This window comes from Hemiscyllium ocellatum, chromosome 9 (assembly GCF_020745735.1).
Source record: "Hemiscyllium ocellatum isolate sHemOce1 chromosome 9, sHemOce1.pat.X.cur, whole genome shotgun sequence".
Lineage (NCBI taxonomy): Eukaryota > Metazoa > Chordata > Chondrichthyes > Orectolobiformes > Hemiscylliidae > Hemiscyllium > Hemiscyllium ocellatum.
The window spans coordinates 65,766,764-65,786,443 of NC_083409.1; the positions used below are offsets into that span (position 1 = coordinate 65,766,764).

The 19,680-nt window shown below is 39.2% G+C and overlaps 1 protein-coding gene across 4 annotated transcripts in view; it reads left to right on the top strand.

Moving 5' to 3' along the window:
* The window catches only part of fggy (FGGY carbohydrate kinase domain containing), a 352,865-nt gene that overhangs the window by 215,083 nt on the left and 118,102 nt on the right, over nucleotides 1-19,680 (top strand). For all 4 annotated transcript variants that reach the window (XM_060829806.1, XM_060829809.1, XM_060829807.1 and 1 more), the window contains exon 8: nucleotides 11,832-11,935. In XM_060829806.1, the coding sequence (XP_060685789.1) occupies nucleotides 11,832-11,935 (104 nt within the window). The remainder of the gene's footprint in view (nucleotides 1-11,831; nucleotides 11,936-19,680) is intronic.

Here is a 19,680-nt window from a genome sequence, read left to right on the forward strand (position 1 = left end):
GAAATTGATTTGTTACACACCTGGACTTTAAAGAGCAGCAGCAATCCTGGAAGCTCCGGCAGTAGGAAATACTTCCACCTCTGCTTAGCACACAGAGGCATGTGGTGCCATCAAGGCATAGTGTAGTGTATACATACAGAGGACGCTCTCTGGGCGTCCGAAACCTGTTGATCTTCCAGCTGAAGGAGTTGACCCCGACTGAGTGTTGCAGACTGGCACATTCCAAGGTCCAGGACTACGTGTTGAGGATCGCGCTGAAGCTTGGGGCAGCTGCTGCCAAGGCGCGGTGGGGAAAGACCACCGTGTAACATCTGCCTGCCTAAAGAAGAACAGGGGGCCCATGCTGTCATTTGGGCTCTGCTGATGCCTCAGCTAAATATATGGGCATATGATTGAAAAATGTATACTTTTCTAACATATAACATTCCTAACCTCATCAATCTCTCCTCCCACATCAGTCCCCGGAATCAGCCTGGTTAACCTTCACTGTATTCCTTCATGAGCAAGAGCATCTTTCCTCAGAAAAGGAGACCAAAACTCATTGTTATATACAGACCTGTATATAACAGTGATAGATTCTGATCTCCGAATGTTAATGTTTGCATATGTATGGCATGACCAACTGTACAGACCATCAAATTATTTTATGAATAAAGTATATTTTTGAAATAAAAAAAAGTATATACATTCAGAGATGAGCATCAGAGAATTGAGAGAGATAATTCGCTCAAGCTCACAGAGAGAAATCCTCCATGAAATCCCCAAATTTGAAACTTTACTGATTTTTGGTAAAATTAAGTCATTGTACTTAGATTCACTTTATAAAAATAAAATTATATATAGGATAATATATCTTCAAAAGTAAAGGAAACTTAAGCCATCACACTACAGCAGTCCTTAGATGTTCATTTCTGCATCATTTATAGCTGTCTTTCCAATTTAATGCCAGAAAGCCCAGAAACATTAAGTAATCTCTAAGCAAAAGATTAGAGCCAGAGGGCAACCTTATGACTAGTACAATTTCTGCCACACTGCAAATCCATCAGCAGAACAAGCAAGTGAAAAGTCCAGACTACCAAAGAGTAGGAATTAATGGGTCCTTATCAAATTGGCAGGCAGTAACTAGTGGGGTGCCACAGGGATCAGTGCTAGGACCCCAGCTATTCAGAATACATATTTATGATTTGGATGAGGGAACAAAATGTAACACCTCAAAGTTTGCACATGATACTAAGTTGGGTAGGAGGCTGAACTGTGATGAATATGCAGAGATCCTTCAGCATGATCTGGACAGGTTGGGTGAGTGGGCAAATCAATGGCAGGTGCAGTATAATTTGGATAGATGTGAGGTTATTCACTTTGGAAACAAAAACAAAAAGGCACGTTACTATTGCTGTAAACTGGGAGAGGGGAGTGTGCAATTGGACCTGGGTGTCCTTATGCACCAATTGCTGAAGGTATGCATGCAGGTACTGCAGGTGGCAAAGATGGCAAATGGTATGTTGGCCTTCATTGTGAGAGGTTTCGAGTACAGGGAAGGGATGTGTTATTGCAGTTATATAGGGCATTGGTGAGGCCACACCTGGAATATTGTGTATAGTTTTGGTCTCCTTTTCTGAGGAAAGATGCTCTTGCTCATGAAGGAATACAGTGAAGGTTAACCAGGCAGATTCCGGGGACTGTTGGACTGACGTGGGAGGAGAGAATGACGAGGTTAGGAATGTTTTTGCTGGAGTTCAAACAAATGAAGGGGATATCTCATATAGACTTATAAAATGCAAATAGGACTAGACAGGGAAGATTCAGGGAGGATGTTCCCCATGGTGGATGCATTCAGAGCCAGGAGCCATAGTGTGAGGGCTCGATGTGGTCCATTAAGGACAGGGATAAAGAGATATTTCTTTATCCAAAGAGTGGTGAACCTGCGGAATTCATTACCTCAGGAAGTAGTCGATGCCAAAATATTGAATGTATTCAAAGGTTGGCTAGATATAGCACTTGGGATGAATGAGATCAAAGAGTTATGGGGAGAAAGCAAGAATAGGCTATTGAGTTGGACAAGCAGCCATGATTATGATGAATGGTAGAGCAGGCTTGAATGGTCAAATGGATTCTGGTTTAGTGCTGCTGCAAGAACACAGCAGTTCAGGCAGCATCGGAGGGCCAAATGGCCTCCTCCTGCTCCTTTCTTCTATGTTTATATGTAATGCTTTTGCTTATTGCAAAGTTAGCATTTATTTGGGTTGAGTTACTGTTTCAGTGAAGTCCTGCATACTAGTGGATGGACCTGCTGGTTGTGGAGTTGTAGATTTGGTTGGCAGTCAGCAGTTCAGCTTGGGAAAGTCCTTATGTGTCATGTATGTACTTCTGTTGTTTCTCATAAAGACAGACAATCTTCCCACAATGTCGGCCATGTGTGAAATTGCATTGCCAGTAATGATTTGTGCTCCATCACGCTGCCTGCCCACAAGTAGGTTCTTAGTTGGTATAACTCGTAACTATGTAACTTTTTTTTTCATTTTGGTAATGTTGCAAAATATAAATAAACAGAATACCCCAAAACATTTCATTAATGTTAAAATAATTCATATAATGAGGGGATGAAATATTGGTAAACTGCTTGATAGTAGCAGGTTTGATTCTATAGCAACTGAATTAATGACCTGAGACCTTTAATCTTCAAGGGGATGATATGTATCTGGTATGTAACACTTTACAATTTCTAATGGAAATACAAACGAGAATGTTCCAATTCTAACTGCATATTATTAAACATAGGCCAGGTTGATTATAGCAGCAAAAAAGGCCTACAAGTAAATAAATATGCTGTAACATTTGATGCATTTTACTGGAAGTTTCATTAAAGTACTAATTTGTTACTACACATTTTTGTACTGTGCGCCACTACCTATTTTTCTGATCATCATTGGAAATAATTCAGAATTGAAGAATACTTATTTGAAAATCATCATTTAGGATTGCTGGACATTGGTTAATATTTAGGAGGTTGTAAATATTTATATAACTAAATGTGTTTTCATAGAGATGTACAGCACAGAAACAGATGCTTCAGTCCAACTTGTCCATGCCAACCAGATAACCCAACCCAATCTAGTCCCACTTGAAAGCACCTGCCGCATATCCTTCCAATCCCTTCCTATTCATATACCCATCCAAATGCCTTTTAAATGTTACAATTGTACTAGCCTCCACTACTTCCCCTAGCAGCTCATTCCATAGATGTACCACCCTCTGCATGAAAAAATTGCCTCTTAGGTCTCTTTTATATCTTTCCCCTCTCACCCTAAGCCTCTAGTTTTGGACTCCCCTACCCATGGGGTCTATTTATCTATTTATCCTATCCATGCCCCTCGTGACCTTATAAGCCTCTATAAGGTCACCCCTCAGCCTCCAACGCTCCAGGGAAAACAGCCCTAGCCTATTCAACCACTCCTGATAGCTCAAATCCTCCAACCCTGGCAAGATCCTTGTAAATCTTTTCTGAACCCTTTCAAGTTTCACAACATCCTTCCAATAGGAAGGAGACCAGAATTGCATACAAAATTCCATAAGTGGCCTAACTAATGTCCGATATAGCCGCAACATGACCTCCCAACTCCTGTACTCAGTACTCTGACCAGTAAATGCCTTCTTCACTATACTATCTATCTGCGACTCCACTTTCAAGGAGCTATGAAACTGCACTCCAAGATCTCTTTGTTTAGCAACCCTTCCTAAGACCTTACTATAAAATGTATAACTCCTGCTAGGATTTGCTTTCCCAAAATACAGCACCTCGCATTTATCTGAATTAAACTCCATCTGCCACTTCTCAGCTCATTGGCCCATCTGATCAAGATCCTGTTGTACTCTAAGGTAACCTTCTTCGCTGTCCACGACACCTCCAATTTTGGTGTAATTTGCAAACTATACCTCTTATCCTCACATCCAAATCATTTATATAAATGATGAAAAGTAGTAGACCCAGCACCGATCCTTGTGGCACTCCACTGGTCACAGGCCTCCATTCTGAAAAACAACCCTTTGTCTTCTACCTTTGAGCTAGTTCTATATTCAAATGGCGAGGTATCCTTGTATTCAGTGAGATCTAACCTTGCTAACCAGTCTCCCATGGGGTATCTTGTCAAACACCTTACTGAAGTCCATATAGATCATGCCCGCCATTCTTCCTTCATCAATCTTCTTTGTTACTTCTTCAAAAAGCTCAACCAAGTTTGTGAGACATGATTTCCCACGCACAAAGCCATGTTGACTCTCCCTAATCAGTCCTTGCCTTTCCAAATACATGTACATCCTCTCCATCAGGATTCTCTCCAACAACTTGCCCAACACTGATGTCAGGCTCACTGATCTCAGGTTCCCTAGCTTATCCTTATCATCCTTCTTAAACAGTGGCACCACGTTTGCCAACCTCCAGTCTTCCAGCATCTCACCTGTGACTATCGATGATACAAATATCTCAGGAAGGGGCCCAGCAATCATTTCCCTAGCTTCCCATAGAGTTCTGAGGTACACCTGATCAGATCCTGGGGATTATCCACTTTTATGTGTTACAAGACATCCAGCACTGCCTCGTCTGCCGTATGGACATTTTTCAAGATGTCACCATCTATTTCCCTACATTCTATATCTTATATGTCCTTCTCCACAGTAAATACTCATGCAAAATACTCATTTAGTATCTCGTCCATCTCCTGTGACTCCATACAAAGGCCGCCTTGCTGATGTTTGAAGGCCCTGTTCTCTTCCTAGTTACTCTTTTGTCCTTAATGTATTTGTAAAACCACTTTGAATTCTCCTTAACTTTATTTGCCAAAGCTATCTCATGTTCAGGGAAAATGAGTGTTGACAGTACTGTCTACATGTAGATTTCCCAGGTATTGTTTTGGACTAGGCCAGACCATTCATAACATTCTTAAGCAGACAGCCCAAACTATAACTTTGCTATTTGTTTTGGTAAGTGCACATGAAAATTACCCTGAGTAAGTTAGCTAGGTTGACTACCAGGTTTTAAAACAGACAAAAATTTATTCACAAAATGAAAGAACAATATAGAATACCTAACAGAACTCAGTCTATCCAAACTAGACTTAATTATGCTGTTCCAAAAAATACGTGCAACACTCCCTATAAACAAACCCCTTGAACACAGTAAACATGAAACCCAGGCTTACAGGTTGAAGTTAGAAGGGCAGAAGGAGTGAGAGTTCAGCAGCCTGACTCCACACAGCCCACTGCTGAACTGAACTGACTAACAACAAGAATTCAGCTTCCCGGACTGACCACTCCTCTTTCATTAGGAGAAAGTGAGGACTGCAGATGCTGGAGATCAGAGTCAAGCGTGTGGTGCTGGAAAAGCACAGCCGGTCAGGAAGCATCGGAGGAGCAGGAGAATCGACGCCTCTGAATAAAACCAAGGACACGGTATCCTTGAGAAAAGGAACAGCTTTTAGGAAAAATGACCAGCTTTGTGACAGGCATATTCTGAGAAATTATAAGCATGTGAACTTCACATCACTTTTTAAAACTTACGAAGATTCTCATTCAACGGAGTGAGAATGATCAATCATACTTTAGTTACAAACAAAAAGTGCAGTAATAAGCACCACATACATTTCCACACTTCTCAGGTTCTTAAGAGTTCATCATACGTCTTCAGACTAATAAGGGAGTTAAAAAAGGATTATGCATGGAGGGAGTGGGCATTTCTTAGCTATTAAATTAATATGTTGCATGTGTCCTTGCCAAGAAAGAAACGCTGCCCAGATAATGCTGCAAGAACAGGTAGGCCAGACTCTTGAGAGCTTTAAAATTAATTGTGTGGAGTTTTTCGATATGCTGTTTGTATTTCAAGTTCAGAAGACCAAAGGACTGAATTAGATACATCTAAGAATACTGAGGGAAGTGAGACACTGGCCATATTTTTACAATCTTCTTTAAATCAGAAGGAATGGATAATTGTAAATGTTGCACACTTGTTTATAAAAGAATGCAAATGTAAAAACAGCAACTGCAAGCCAGTTACTTTAACCTCAGTGTTTGCAAAGTTTTAAGAAATGATTTTGAACTTAGAACAGTACAGCATTCGGCCTTTGACATTGTGCCGACCTTTTATTCTGCTCTGCAATTAGTCTAATCTACATCCCCTTCATTGTTCTATCTTCCATGTGCCTACCCAAGAGTTGCCTAAATGTATCTGACTCTATTACCACCAATGGCAGTCCATTCCGCACACCCATCATCTCTAAACCTTTCTCCAACCACCTTAAAATTATGCCCCCTTGATGATAGACATTTCCACCATGGGCAAAAGTCTCTGGCTATCCACTCTGTTTACGCCTCTCATCATTCTGTACACCTCTATCAAGTCACCTCTCATCCTTCTTTGCTTCAATGAGAAAAGCCCTAGCTGCCTCAACCTTTTTTCATAAGACCTGCCCTCCAGGCAAGGCTGCATCCTGGTAAACCTCCTCTGTACCCTCTCTAAAGCTTCCACATCTTTCCTATAATGAGGCGACTATAACTGAACACAATATTCCAAGTGAGGCCTCACCAGGGCTCAATAGAGCTGCAGCATAACCTTGCGGCTCTTAAACTCAATTCCCCTGCTAATGAAAGCCAACACACCATTGTCCTTATTAACAAACTTACGAACTTGGGTGGCAACTTTGAGGGATTTATAGACATGGACTCTAAGATCCCTCTGTTCCTCCACACAGCCAAGAATCCTGCTTTTAACCCTGTGTTCTCAGTTCAAATTCTGACTTCCAAAGTGAATCACTTCACACTTTTCCAGGTGGAACTCCAACTGCCACTTACCAGCCCAGTTCTGCACCCTGTCAATGTCCTGTTGCAATCAACAACAGCCCTCCACATTATCCATAACTCCACCAACCTTCGTGTCATTGGCAAACTTACTAACCCATCCTTCCACTTTCTCATCCAAGTCATTTATCAAAATCACAAGGAACAGAGGTCCCAAAACCTAGCCCTACAGAACACCACTGGTCACCAAAATCCAGGCTGGATAGTTTCCATCTACCACCACCCTCTGACTTCTATGGGCCAAATTTCAGATAGCCAGATTTCTCTGTATTCCATGGCTCCTTACTGTCTGAAGGAGCCTACTTTGGGGAACCTTATCAAATGCGCTGCTAAAATCCATGTACATCACATCCACTGCTCTACCTTCGTCAATGTGTTTTATCACATCCTTAAAGAATTCAATAAGGTTTGTGTGGCATGATCTGCCCTTCACAAAACCATGTTGACTATCTCTAATCAAACTATGGTTTTCCAAGTAATCATAAATCCTGTCTCTCAGCATCCTCTCCAATACTTTGCCGATGTTAGACTGACTGGTCTGTAATTCCCAGAGTTATTCCTATTCCCTTTTTGGAACAAGGAAATAACATTTGTCACCCTCCAATCACTTGGCAGTACTTCAGTGGACAGTGAGGATGCAAAGATCATTACCAAAGGTGCAGCAATCTCTTCCTTCGCTTCCTGGAGTAACCTAGGGAAATCCCATACAAGTTAATTTTAGAAAGCCAGCAATGATTTGTTGACTACAAATCATGTTTAATTAGCTTATTTGAATTTTTTTTCTGATAAGGCAATGGCGAGTGTTAATGAGGGTAATGCCATTTATATTGTTTACATGGATTTCCAAAGGCATTTCATAAAATATTGCAGAGATTTATGAATGAAATTAAAACTCATGCATTAAAAGAAATAAAAGCAATTAGGATACTAAATTAACTGAGCGACAGGAAACAGAGTTGTGGTGATTGGGTATTTCCTAAATCAGAGAAATGTTTAGAAATGCAGTTCTGAGATGTCAGAGCCCTCTTATTGTGATATATATTACTAACCTGAATCTTGGTGTACATGACAGAATTTCAAAATTTGCAGATGATACAAAACTGGGGAAGTATTGAGAACCATAAGGAAAACAGTGTAGGACTTCAAAAAGGTGTAGACAGGTTGGTCAAGTGGACTTACAAGTGGCAAATGAAAATTAATGCAGAGATATGTGAAGTTATTCATTCTGGTAGGAAAAGGGCAGAGAGATTGTAAAATAATGGGAACATTTCTCTGCAGGGTGTAAGAGTAAACAAGCCTATACAATTTAAAAATTGTATAATACCCAAGTTTGGCTTTATTGCAGCATTGTATCTAGTTCTGTACGTCACACTTTAGGAAGGATGTAAAAGCATTGGCTAGGGTGCAGAAAAACTTCATGCAAAAAACTTCAGTTACGTAGAAAGTTTGGGGATGTTGGGACTGTTGTTCTTAGAGAAGGTTGATAAATTATTCAAATATGATCAAGGGAGAGACTGCAATTTAATGGTAATTATGAAAAGAATCAAACGTGAGACAATAAAACACTTTTTCAGGCAATAAGTAGTTTGCACTGCCAAGGAATTTGATGCAGGCAGGATCAAATATACCTTCCATGTTTCTCTGAAAAATTAGCAGGGCTATGGAGAAAAGTGACACTAGATGAATTGGTCCTTTTAAAAGGCCAGCACAGATAGGAACGTCCTGTAACCATCGTATGCTTAATTTTTCACAAACTGAATGCAAAGCAATATTTGGCTAAGTCGACAGCCAGCCACCTAGGTTTGTGTATAAACAGAATCTTCAGCCAGTAAAGATATATTCTGCAGATTATCCTAATTAAATACATTTTGTTTTTTTCCCCTAATTTAATTTGGGGTGGAGGTTTAAGAAGGTTAATCTCTATCCAAGTAAGGGAAGGTTACCATAGCCCCATTCTGTCATTAGAGAAAAACAGCTGACGGTAGCTTAACCGTTAGGTCAGTACACCTCATGCAAAGGGCAAAGTTGAGAAGGCAGGACCTTATGTAAATGATAAATTCAACTGATGTAGGAATTGAACCTAGTATCATCCTGGAGTGCAAACCAGCTGCTCAGCCACTGAGCTAATGCTACATGCCTGTTGAGGAGGACACAGTTTGCTGTCAAGTCCCTAAATTAGTGTAATGCCTTGGGTAGCAGTTAGCCATAATATGGAGGCTGGCAAATTACTTTTAAAGATTTTCATGAGGAGAATTGGACAATTGGTGATGAATATAGTTTGATATTTAGGAACTGCATTTCAAAAGATTTAGGAGACTGTCATCATATGTAAATATAAGAATTATATAATGAATTATTCAAGAGATGATGCTACTCATATACATTCCTTGAAAGTGGCATTCTATCAGCTTCTAGGGCCATTTCTCCCTTTACCTTTATTGAAATAAGACCTTTCAAAATTGCTATGAATTGAAGTTAGAAATGTGCTGAACAAAGCCTACAAAAATATTTATTTCTGTTGAATTTAACAGTAAAGTCTTATGGAGTTAATGTTTTCCAAAATCTCTCTGTTGAAATTTGGCAACATCAGATATACTGCATACTTGTCTAAACATCCTTTATATGTCTCCCAGCTTACAATATGAGATAGACAACTTTCATAAATACCCTTTGTTGAATTTTCTATAACAGCCCAGAGTTTTTAGAAGGGCAGGTGGGGAGTTCTTAATTGTGTCTGTAAAATTTGGTGAGGAGATGGTAAACTTTAACCGTGCAGTGGTGTTGTGGGCTGGTAACAGTGGATTTGAAGGCTACCCAAGGTTTCATTAACATATCAGTGCTCAATGTGTAGCTCAGAGTAGCAAACTGGAGTCTTCCTCACAATCTCCCCTTCAGCACAAACACATTCCCTTTCCTGTTCGGTCAGCTCAGCCACCTCTTAATTATTATGCCAGCCATTCCAGTCTTCCACATTCACTGTTCTGGCCTTGGCAAACTTGCACTCATTGTACACATTCCTCTCCTGCTTGAGGAGATCCTGTATTACGAAAGAAGCATTGCGAGACATTAACATGGGGATATTGACACTGTCTACACTGATAGCTATAGATAGAAGTGTCAGTTCTCAAAGCTGTGATTTTCAATATGTGTTTCATATGAAAGTGTTCTGCATGAAAACTTGTTCAGCATCATCAAAGAGCTACAATTGATGAAAAACAGTAAGGCATTATATAAAGTGTGTGCTTGATATACCAAAGAAGCGTTCATACCAACTCCATCTTTTATGATTATGTCTTTGTCCCATCCCTTTGAAAAACCTTTCAGACATGCAAATTCTCGCGGTGATGAAAGGTCAGTGAGCTGATGTTGGATGAGCTGCTGAGTGTTGTGACTCCCATCTTTTAAATATGAGCCCTGATAGATGCGTGAGAGGCAGTGGCACTGTGGTCAATGGTAGCTGAAATGGAATGACATACTCAAATTGCACATGAAACAGCTGATGGAGTTGCCTGGCACCCAATCTTGTGCGTGATGGTCCTGTGTAGAAGTAATATTACAATGCTAACTCACATTTGTTAGGCGTGTGAAACTTTGAGTAGATAGCGATGCATACCTTGGTGATAATTTGTATCTTTCAAGTACAGTGTCCCATTGTTGGAATTTGAGACATCTTGGCAGGAGTAAATCTTGCTGTTTATCCATCCATAAGATGTGGCTTTTTAATCTGTGCATGCAGTATAATTCACTGAAAATAAAGTAATTATTTAGAAAATAACCATACCCCAAATGGATGTAACACCCCTCTTAAGCCCATCTCCACACATTTTCAAAAAGCAGTGTGTTCGTGTTTTCCATACAGTATGCGATCTGGACAGCCTAGAACCATGTACTTTGTGAGTGGAGTTTAATACTGCTGATATAAATTATGCCCACAGATGGAAAACCTGCATCCCCTACTTTTGGAAAGTTCTGCTAATTTAAATGCCAATGAGGAATTTAACTGCAGCAGTGGGCCTTCACCAGGATCAAGATGACCATCAGCCCCTGGGGCAATATTAATGGCAAGGAGCTGAGGTCCTTAAATGGGCATTTACTGTACACTTAATACCCTCTTTAAGGCCCAGTGGCAGTAAGCTAGTACATCCATCCATTGCTTTATTGGCCCAGACTTAAATTATAAACAATGCAGTGCATTACAATATGTGTAGAAGTCTTGAAAATGCATCAAATATTTAATTTTCTCATTGATGAATCAGATGTTGATGACTATTCCCTTGCTTTGAGCAAAGAAAAGTCACTCTCCTTTTCCAGAACTCATTTATGCTCAAGATTAACATCAAGTTTTTTGACATCCATGTTGAGAATGCCACAAATATGAAATCAGTTGTTCCTTTTAAATTTTAATTGTATGACATTATTTCAACTGGATGACCATTAGGTTCTTTTATGCTTTTATTGCATCATGTTTTGCAAGCTCATAATTAATTATGCCTGATAATTAATTATGTACAATAATGTTGGAGCTCCCATTAAATTCCAAAACAGGGATAAACGTAGCTCTCTGACCAAAGGAACAGCAAACAGCTACACCATGAAATACCAACTATTGTGACAATGAAGGTGCAGGAAAGTTACAAATACTATAACTTAGTATTATGCCTGCTTTGATGATTGGAAACTAGGTCAGCGACCTAGACATTCTGGGCTTCAACTTGGAGTCAACTTTATTGTTATGTTTCTTGGATTCTGGGATACCTAAATAAAACATAGCTGCAATAATGTGAATTTGTGTCCACAGTATCAACTGCTGTTGATACTGTGGACACAAATTATCTTGTACTGTGACATGAATGTCTGCCTCTTATGTTAATGGTAAAATGCAACACGATGCAGTTCTTCATGCTGTAATGTGAGTTTAGCAGAGTTTGGGAAATTAAATCTGATTACCAGGTATTTCTTTCTCAAGAGATGTGTTTTTTTCCTAGGTTTGATTGGGGCTGATGTAAAAGGGTCCAACTTGCCATGTGAGAATACACCAATCACATCAAGGTTAGCTATCATCTGTGGAACATCGTCTTGCCATATGGGGGTAAGAATTTTCAACAATGTTTCAAAGTAATAATTCGTCAATTGTTTAAATGAGTAGTGCAGTATACAAATTGTTACTGAAGAAGTAAAAGAGACAACAATGGTTAAATTTCCCATTTTAATTATTATCGAGTTGCTTAATTCAAGTATGTTGAAATTATGTTATGGTTACGATACAAATCTGAGGTTTAAGGTTGTGATTACAGGCATGTTACATAAGAAATGTTCATGAAAGGTTTCTGTTGTGTTTCTTAAACTGGGATCCCAAAATCTTATGAAAACAATTTAATGAAATAAACTCAATTCCCAAATAGATGCACGTGTCTGTAATTAAGTCAGCCAGGTGGACCTCATAGAACATGAATTCCTTGATTGGGGCTGTTAATCTGGTGCATTCAGAGAGACCTGGCTGACAGGTATAAATGGAATATCAGAGGTTCTGTTCACTCTGAGAGCTGTCTCTGAGGAAGCCAAGGACTCTTCCATGTATAAATAAAGCGTGACTTTAAATAAAGAACAGTTGGAGACTGCTCCACAAAGTAATGGTCAGACTGCATATTCTGTGACTACTTTTTTAAAAGAAGTGACTGAAAGGGCACCTTCTTGATGTTGAAGAGCCCACCTTATTACTTGCCATTTGTTGCAATGGTTACTCCTCTGAAGTTGGATGGTCTCAAATAAGCTGTCCAGCTTTGAGAGGCTGTCCACCACCATCAGGAGGGGAATCTGTCTCCATGATAATTAACAGGATGCCCTAATCAAAATCCCAAAAGGTATCTGTTGACCCCAGGGATTGTTGAAGACCCAGAAACAATCCTGGTTTATGTTTTGTGTCCAAAAAGTGAAAATTGAGCAGATGGCATCACATTTCAGCAGTGCAACAAGTATTTTCATTGTATAATTAATTAACCTTTGAGCTGAAAATAATACCTCATTACCTGTTAAAACTTGTAGATCATGGTTCTACAATACATGGGTTTGCATTGGGAAGAACAATGAATCTAATAGTACTCATCCTTCTTCTTGAGAAAAATGGGGAACAGCCTTCAGCATCTGGACATATATGTAGAAATCTGAAAGTTTCTTTCAGAGGCACTTGATGCTGCACGGATTGTGCATTACATCTTTGCTATTATATTGACAATGTATTGAAATACTTTTAGTGGTGTGAACTTGGGGTACTTGTCTGCTAGTACAAAGTTGACTAAGCTTGTGAGCATCATGTAAGTACAGAAACATTGTGTTGAACAAGGTATTGAATGGTGAGTTAGCCAGTGAGCTGGCATTTTTGGAAAACAACATCACATCTTGGAAAGTTCATATTATTTTGACGTTAGATTCTGGTGGTAGTTTATTAGAATCATAGAGATGTACAGCATGGAAACAGACCCTTCAGTGCAACTCATCCAAGCCGACCAGATATCCTTAATTAATCTAGCCCCATTTGCCAGCACTTGGGCCATATCACTCTGAGGAGAAAGTGAGGTCTGCAGATGCTGGAGATCAGAGCTGAAAATGTGTTGCTGGAAAAGCGCAGCAGGTCAGGCAGCATCCAAGGAGCAGGAGAATCGACATTTAGGGCATAAGCCCTTCTTCAGGGGGGCCTGAAGAAGGGCTTATGCCCAAAACGTCGATTCTCCTGTTCCTTGGATGCTGCCTGACCTGCGCTTTTCCAGCAACACATTTTCAGCCCATATCACTCTGAACCCTTCCTATTCATATACCCATGCAGATGCCTTTTAAAAGCCTCCATCGCTTTTTCTGGCAGCTCATTCCATGCATGCATTACCCTCTGCATGAAAATGTTGCCCCTTAGGTCTCTTTTAAATCTTTCCCCTCTAACCTTAAATCTATGCCCTCTAATTCTGGACTCCCCCACCCCAGGGATAATATTTTGTCTATTTACCCTATCCATGCCCCAATGACTTTATAAATTTCTGTGAGGTCACCGGTCAGCCTCCAATGCTCCAGGGAAAACAGCTCCAGCCTATTCAGCCCCTCCCTTTAGCTTCAATCCTCCGACCCTGATAAAATCCTTGTAAATCTTTTCTGAACCCTTTTAACAACGTCCTTCTGATAGGAAGGAGACCAGAATTGCACACAATATTCTGAAAGCAACCTAACCAATGTCCTGTACAGCCACAACATGATCTCCCAACTCCTATACTCAATGCTCTCACCAATATAGAAATACATACCAAATACCTTCTTCACTATCTTACCCACCTGTGACTCTTAAGGAACTATGAACCTGCACTCCAAGGTGTCTTTGTTCAGCTACACTCCCAAGACCTTACCATTAAATGTGTAAGTCCTGCCCTGATTTGCCTTTCCAAAATACAGCACCTCACATTCATCTAAATTAAACTCATTTTGCCACTCCTCAGCCCATTGACCCATCTGATCAAGATCCCATTGTACTCCGAGGTAACCTTCTTTGCTGTCCACTACACCTCCAATTTTGGTGTCATCTGTAATCTTGCTAACTATACTTCCTATGTTTACATCCAAATCATTTATATAAATGACGAAAAGCAAGGGGCCCAGCACCAATCCTTGTGGCTTCTTATTAAATACTATCAACTGTCAAAATGAAAGCATTCTTGATTATGGGACAGACTTTAATTGAGACTTTTAATGTTAAACATTCAAATTTTCAAATGCAGCAATTCGAGGTGGTCATGTTTGTTTCAAAATGTCTGATGGTAATGATAGTAACTGCTTGGAATTAATCTACTGCAATGAGAGACCTATCTGATCATACTGATGGATATTTTTAATGTGTTATAGCATTCCTCTAGAGCAGGTGGAACCTGACTCATAGGTTCGGACATTACCACAGCACCCACAAGAGCCCTTGATTGTGCTGATGTATATTTTCTAATCAACCTGTTCAGAGATGTTATTACATACCTCTGGATCAGGTAGAACTTGATATTCAGCCCTCTACTTAGATCAGCTTCAGGTGTACATAGCTTTAATGCATCCCCAAGAATAACACCTCTGTAAGATGAGCTATGGAGAGGAACTTCTTTATAAGAATTGACTAATCTACTTCATTGTGGGAACACAAATAAAATTCTGTACTAATTGAAATAACAGATATTCAAAAAATGAATTTTTCTAATGAGATGCATGAACAAATCTTGTGATGTTAGAGCTCAGTAAATCTGTGTACTTGAGTGTTTATTAATGCTTTTATTTAGGGTATGAGTGTCTTACTCATTAATGCTATATATTTGGTGCAGAGCATTCTCAAAATATCTCACCACAGTAGATTAGCATACTTGCCATGCACTATTGCACCCTTACATTTACATTGCAAACTGTTTTCAGTGCAAGTGACTGCAATATAAGATATGGTTCCTCTTTCAATTAAATTTACCCCACATACACAACTTATAGCTTTTGAGTATTGTCACAGTATTACTATAGGCAGAGGTAGTAGTCACATTTTGCTCAATTTGCACATGAAATGAAATATGGGAGAAAAATGGTGTCAGTCATAGCAAGAAGAATTGCACTCGCTGGCAAAACTAGTCCTCTAGTTTTTAATGGCAACATGGTTGCAGTCTTGAAAATAATTTTCAATATTAAAGTCATTCGTGTACAGTTCAACCTCTGATTTCTGTAACATTACATGCCAGCAAAATGGGCTTGATCTTGAATGAAAGGGAATTAAACTTGATATGTATGTACAGTATAAGTGAGAATTTGCCTGAAGATTGAAAGTTGCAGTTCATCAGACATGGATTTTGAAGATTTAGGATTACCAAAGACTGGATATGAGACTGAAGATTTGTGCTGACATCATGCAGAAATCCTGGCACACTTTCTTATATGGGAATTATCTGGCAGGTTTAAATTTCCAATGGTGAATTCCCCTGCTCCCTGGGACCCTCAGCAAATTCTGAGCTGAAGTCTGAGACTGCGGACAGTTGCAACTTACTTTCATAGGAGGTGACACGTAGTTTAACACAGTTAGATGGAAAGCTCCTAGTCTACCTCTTGGATAACGACAGTACTGGCCTCTCCAGTCATTGGTACTGAGCCATGTTAATGTTGTGCATTGATTCATCAGGTTCTGTATGATGATTGGAAATGTAGTTTATTGTTTTAAGTACATGATAGATCAAAGTGTGGATAAGACAGTTTCATTGTCACACTTAGAAACAGGGTAGTTACATCTCAGTGCAAGTTCTGAAGTCATTCTGTATAGAAACACAACTCTAAAATTTGGATTTTGAGCTAATAGATCTCCAATGTCATTATGATGCTCAAATCTTCCTACCAGCAGCAGATTGGCTATGCCTGCTGCTGACTGTGATTTAATCTGCTTGATACCATTTAATGCTGGAGCCTTTGCTTTTCTGGACTTGGCTGTAGCAGAGATCAAGCATTAAAGAGCGTCAGGTAGCCAAGTGACAATGTTTGGGTGGAACTGTGTCCCCTTTTGTTATCATGAACTGAAGAAGTACATCTTAGCAACAATAGGAAATTTCAACTTCCTGCTTAAGTCCCACGTATATGTAAAAACAGGGGTTCCTCAGGGTCCTGAGGAATATCAGCATGTTCCATATTGGAAGATACAGGGCATTGTGCACATATTGTTCTAAAGTAAAACCACGTTGTGCCTCGTCTATGCTGCATATTTGCAGACATTAAAAGATTCGTATATAATGATGTAATGTTGTCAAACTGTCTGTTATGACTGAATTTCTGACTCTGAAGTCTCTTGAAATCTAAGTGCTACAAATCAAAGTATCTTCTTTCAGCAGTGTTACATGAAAAGCATAACAATTATACAGCTTTGTCTAAGAAACTTAACTGGCATGGGATGGGAAGCAATAATTATTTCAGTTTTGAGCAAACATGTTGAATTCTAACATATCTGTTTCTATCTCCTTTACTTTTGCTTTTCTTCCCCTTGCTTTGCTTTATCTTCATCCATTTCACTCCCCTTATCCATCCTTCTTTCTTGAACACATTCGATCTTCTTTCTTTGTTTATCTCTTTTTATAATGCACACAGTTTTGTGAGCAGATTAAAACAGATCTGGATCAAAGCTTTATCTATTCTCCTTCATTTTGTATTGATTTCCTGTTCTGTAAATCAGCTGCAGCAGAAAGGAAGAATTTGAGGCTGTCAGTACTGCTGTTGTTCCATTTCCCATAGTGCAGGGTTTGATGTGTAATCCAGTTTGAAGTCTTTAGTCCCTAGGAATACTTGATCAGATATGTGATATGCTCTTAACTCCCATTTTACAATTCTATCTTCATTGCTGTCCACTACATTGCCAAGTTTTATATTTGCAGATCTTTATAATGCTACGGCCAATTAACAAGTCTAGAAAACTTACAAATCCCAAAAACAGGAATCCAAACATATTCCTTAACCCAATGGATTTGTATTTTTCCAGTGCACAACACTGCGATTAATGTGTCCTGCTAGAGTTTTGCTGCAACCAACAGGATACAGCTTGAGTACACCTTACTTGTTCAGTCTTATAATCAGGAAAGTTTTAACATCTGAGATTGACATCACACAAACATTACTTTTTAAAATGTTTAATTTCCCTTAGCCATTATGTTTGGCACCATTGTCATCGTCAACCATAGAATATTGGCCCTTCACATAAGCCTTTCAATTGGATTAAAATTACTTATTTTGTCAACAAATAAAGAGAAAATGTGACCTTTGCCAGGACGGATCATTTGAATCTCTATTTTCAAGGAAATAGTTTTTTTTCAATTTTGTGAAGGTTCATACTAATTGTCTTTGATGGTCTATTTCATTACAATAACGAAAGACCTTCTATAATTTCAAATAATGCTTGTTGCAGTAATCCTGAGCTCCACTCAAACACAGATCTAATGCCACAATTTCAAAGTTCATCCAATAATATTATGCCCATCTTTTTTACATGTTCTTATGATCAGGTGAGGAAATGAATTGGCTCCCCTCTTTTTACTGCCTTGGGTGGCTGCAACAAAGAGTTTTAAATTGGAGCGATATTACACTTCGATTAAACGACAGTCTGTTAATCCAAAGGTGAAGAAGGCACTACAAGATTTTCTTGAGTGGAGAAAGAGGAATTTCATTCCTTACTAACACTGAGAAAAATAATAAAACATGGTATCGAAAACACACACACACACACACACACACACACACACACACACACACACACACACACACACACACACACACACACACGTACAAGGAGTAAAGGGCACTTCAAGATCAAGAGTATGCAATTAAAAAGTCCTTAGAATCCTTGAGATGTTAGTTATAACCTCAAAGCACAGTCGTTGATTTGTATTCACTGCAATAACAAAATTTGTAGATATTATTGCGTTCTCTGTATTTTTTTGTTTTGTTTTTCACTGGACATTGTCATCTAAGAGGTTGAGAGAAGAACAGATAAAGAAACAGCAAGCTTTCAGTTCAGCTGTTATGAATTTCCAATTTTTCTGTCTGCTGTGTCTAAATACAATTGCCTGATGTTGGGTGCCACAGTGGCTCAGTGATTAGCACTGCTCCTCACAGTGCCAGAGACCTGGGTTTGATTCCAGTCTTGAGTGACTGTATGGAGTTCGCACGTTAACCCTGTGTCCGCTTGGGTTTCCTGTGGATGCTCCAGTTTCCTAGTGCAGGTTAGATGGATAAGCCATGCTAAAAATAGTGTCCAGGGATATGCAGGTTAAGCCATATGAAGTACAGGGATGGTGTGCGTCTGGGTTGGATGACCTTCAGAGGGTCAGTATGGTCTCTATGAGCCAAATAACCTGCTCCCACACTTTTGGGATTCTATGATATAAAGTTAATTTGTGTGTTTCCATGTGTAGCTTCACTGTTTTCTCCCTGGCTGGATAAACTGCAAGTGACTTTCATCCTAATATGTGAAACGTCCAGAAAGGTTTAAAATTAAACAGGAGATACAAATCTGAGTGACTGGTTTCAGTAATTGCTGACATATTAATTTCAGTTTAGATTATGCCTTATTTATTGATGACTCCATGCACTAGCTCAACCTGTGGTCAGGTGAATATTGCAGCCTTCTTAAATCATCTCAAGATTTGTCTTTTTAATATTAGTTTAGCCCATGAAAGGTCTCAGGTATTAAAATCAGATGATGCAAAATATGATATTCCATTTTAACCACTTTCATAATAAAATTGAGGAGAATTTTTTTAAGAAGAAAAAATATTTAATGGGATTACCTTTTTTGCAGTAAAGTGAGAAGGATACAAGGCCCCCCTCTGCTTTCCCTTTTTAACACAGAGCTATCCTGTTTCAATTAAGCTTAGTTAACCAGATCAAAATGAAGGAGAGCCAATTCCAAGATTTTCTTGAGTGAGGGGGAGTGGAGTTGTTTTACCTTAAAAATATAATAAGATGTGATGTCAAGTATACAGACAAAACACAGGTAATGAGCTTATATGGACGTTAGTAGCAGGATACCTGGTACGGACAAGAGGTAATGACAATTGCAATTAATAGTGGGTTTTTTTCAGAATCTTTGAGTTGCAAGTGTGAAATCTATGCCCCAAATACTTATCACTTAAGGAGTGATGAAGATTCTCAGTCAACAGAGGTTTCGCCAAATAAAAATTGCGGATGTGGGAAATCAGAAACAAAAACAGAAATTGCTGGAAAGTTCAGCAGGTCTGGCAGCGTCTTGGAGAGAAGACAAAGTTAACATTTAGGGTCCAGTGACCCTTCTTCCAAACTGTTCTAGGCAGG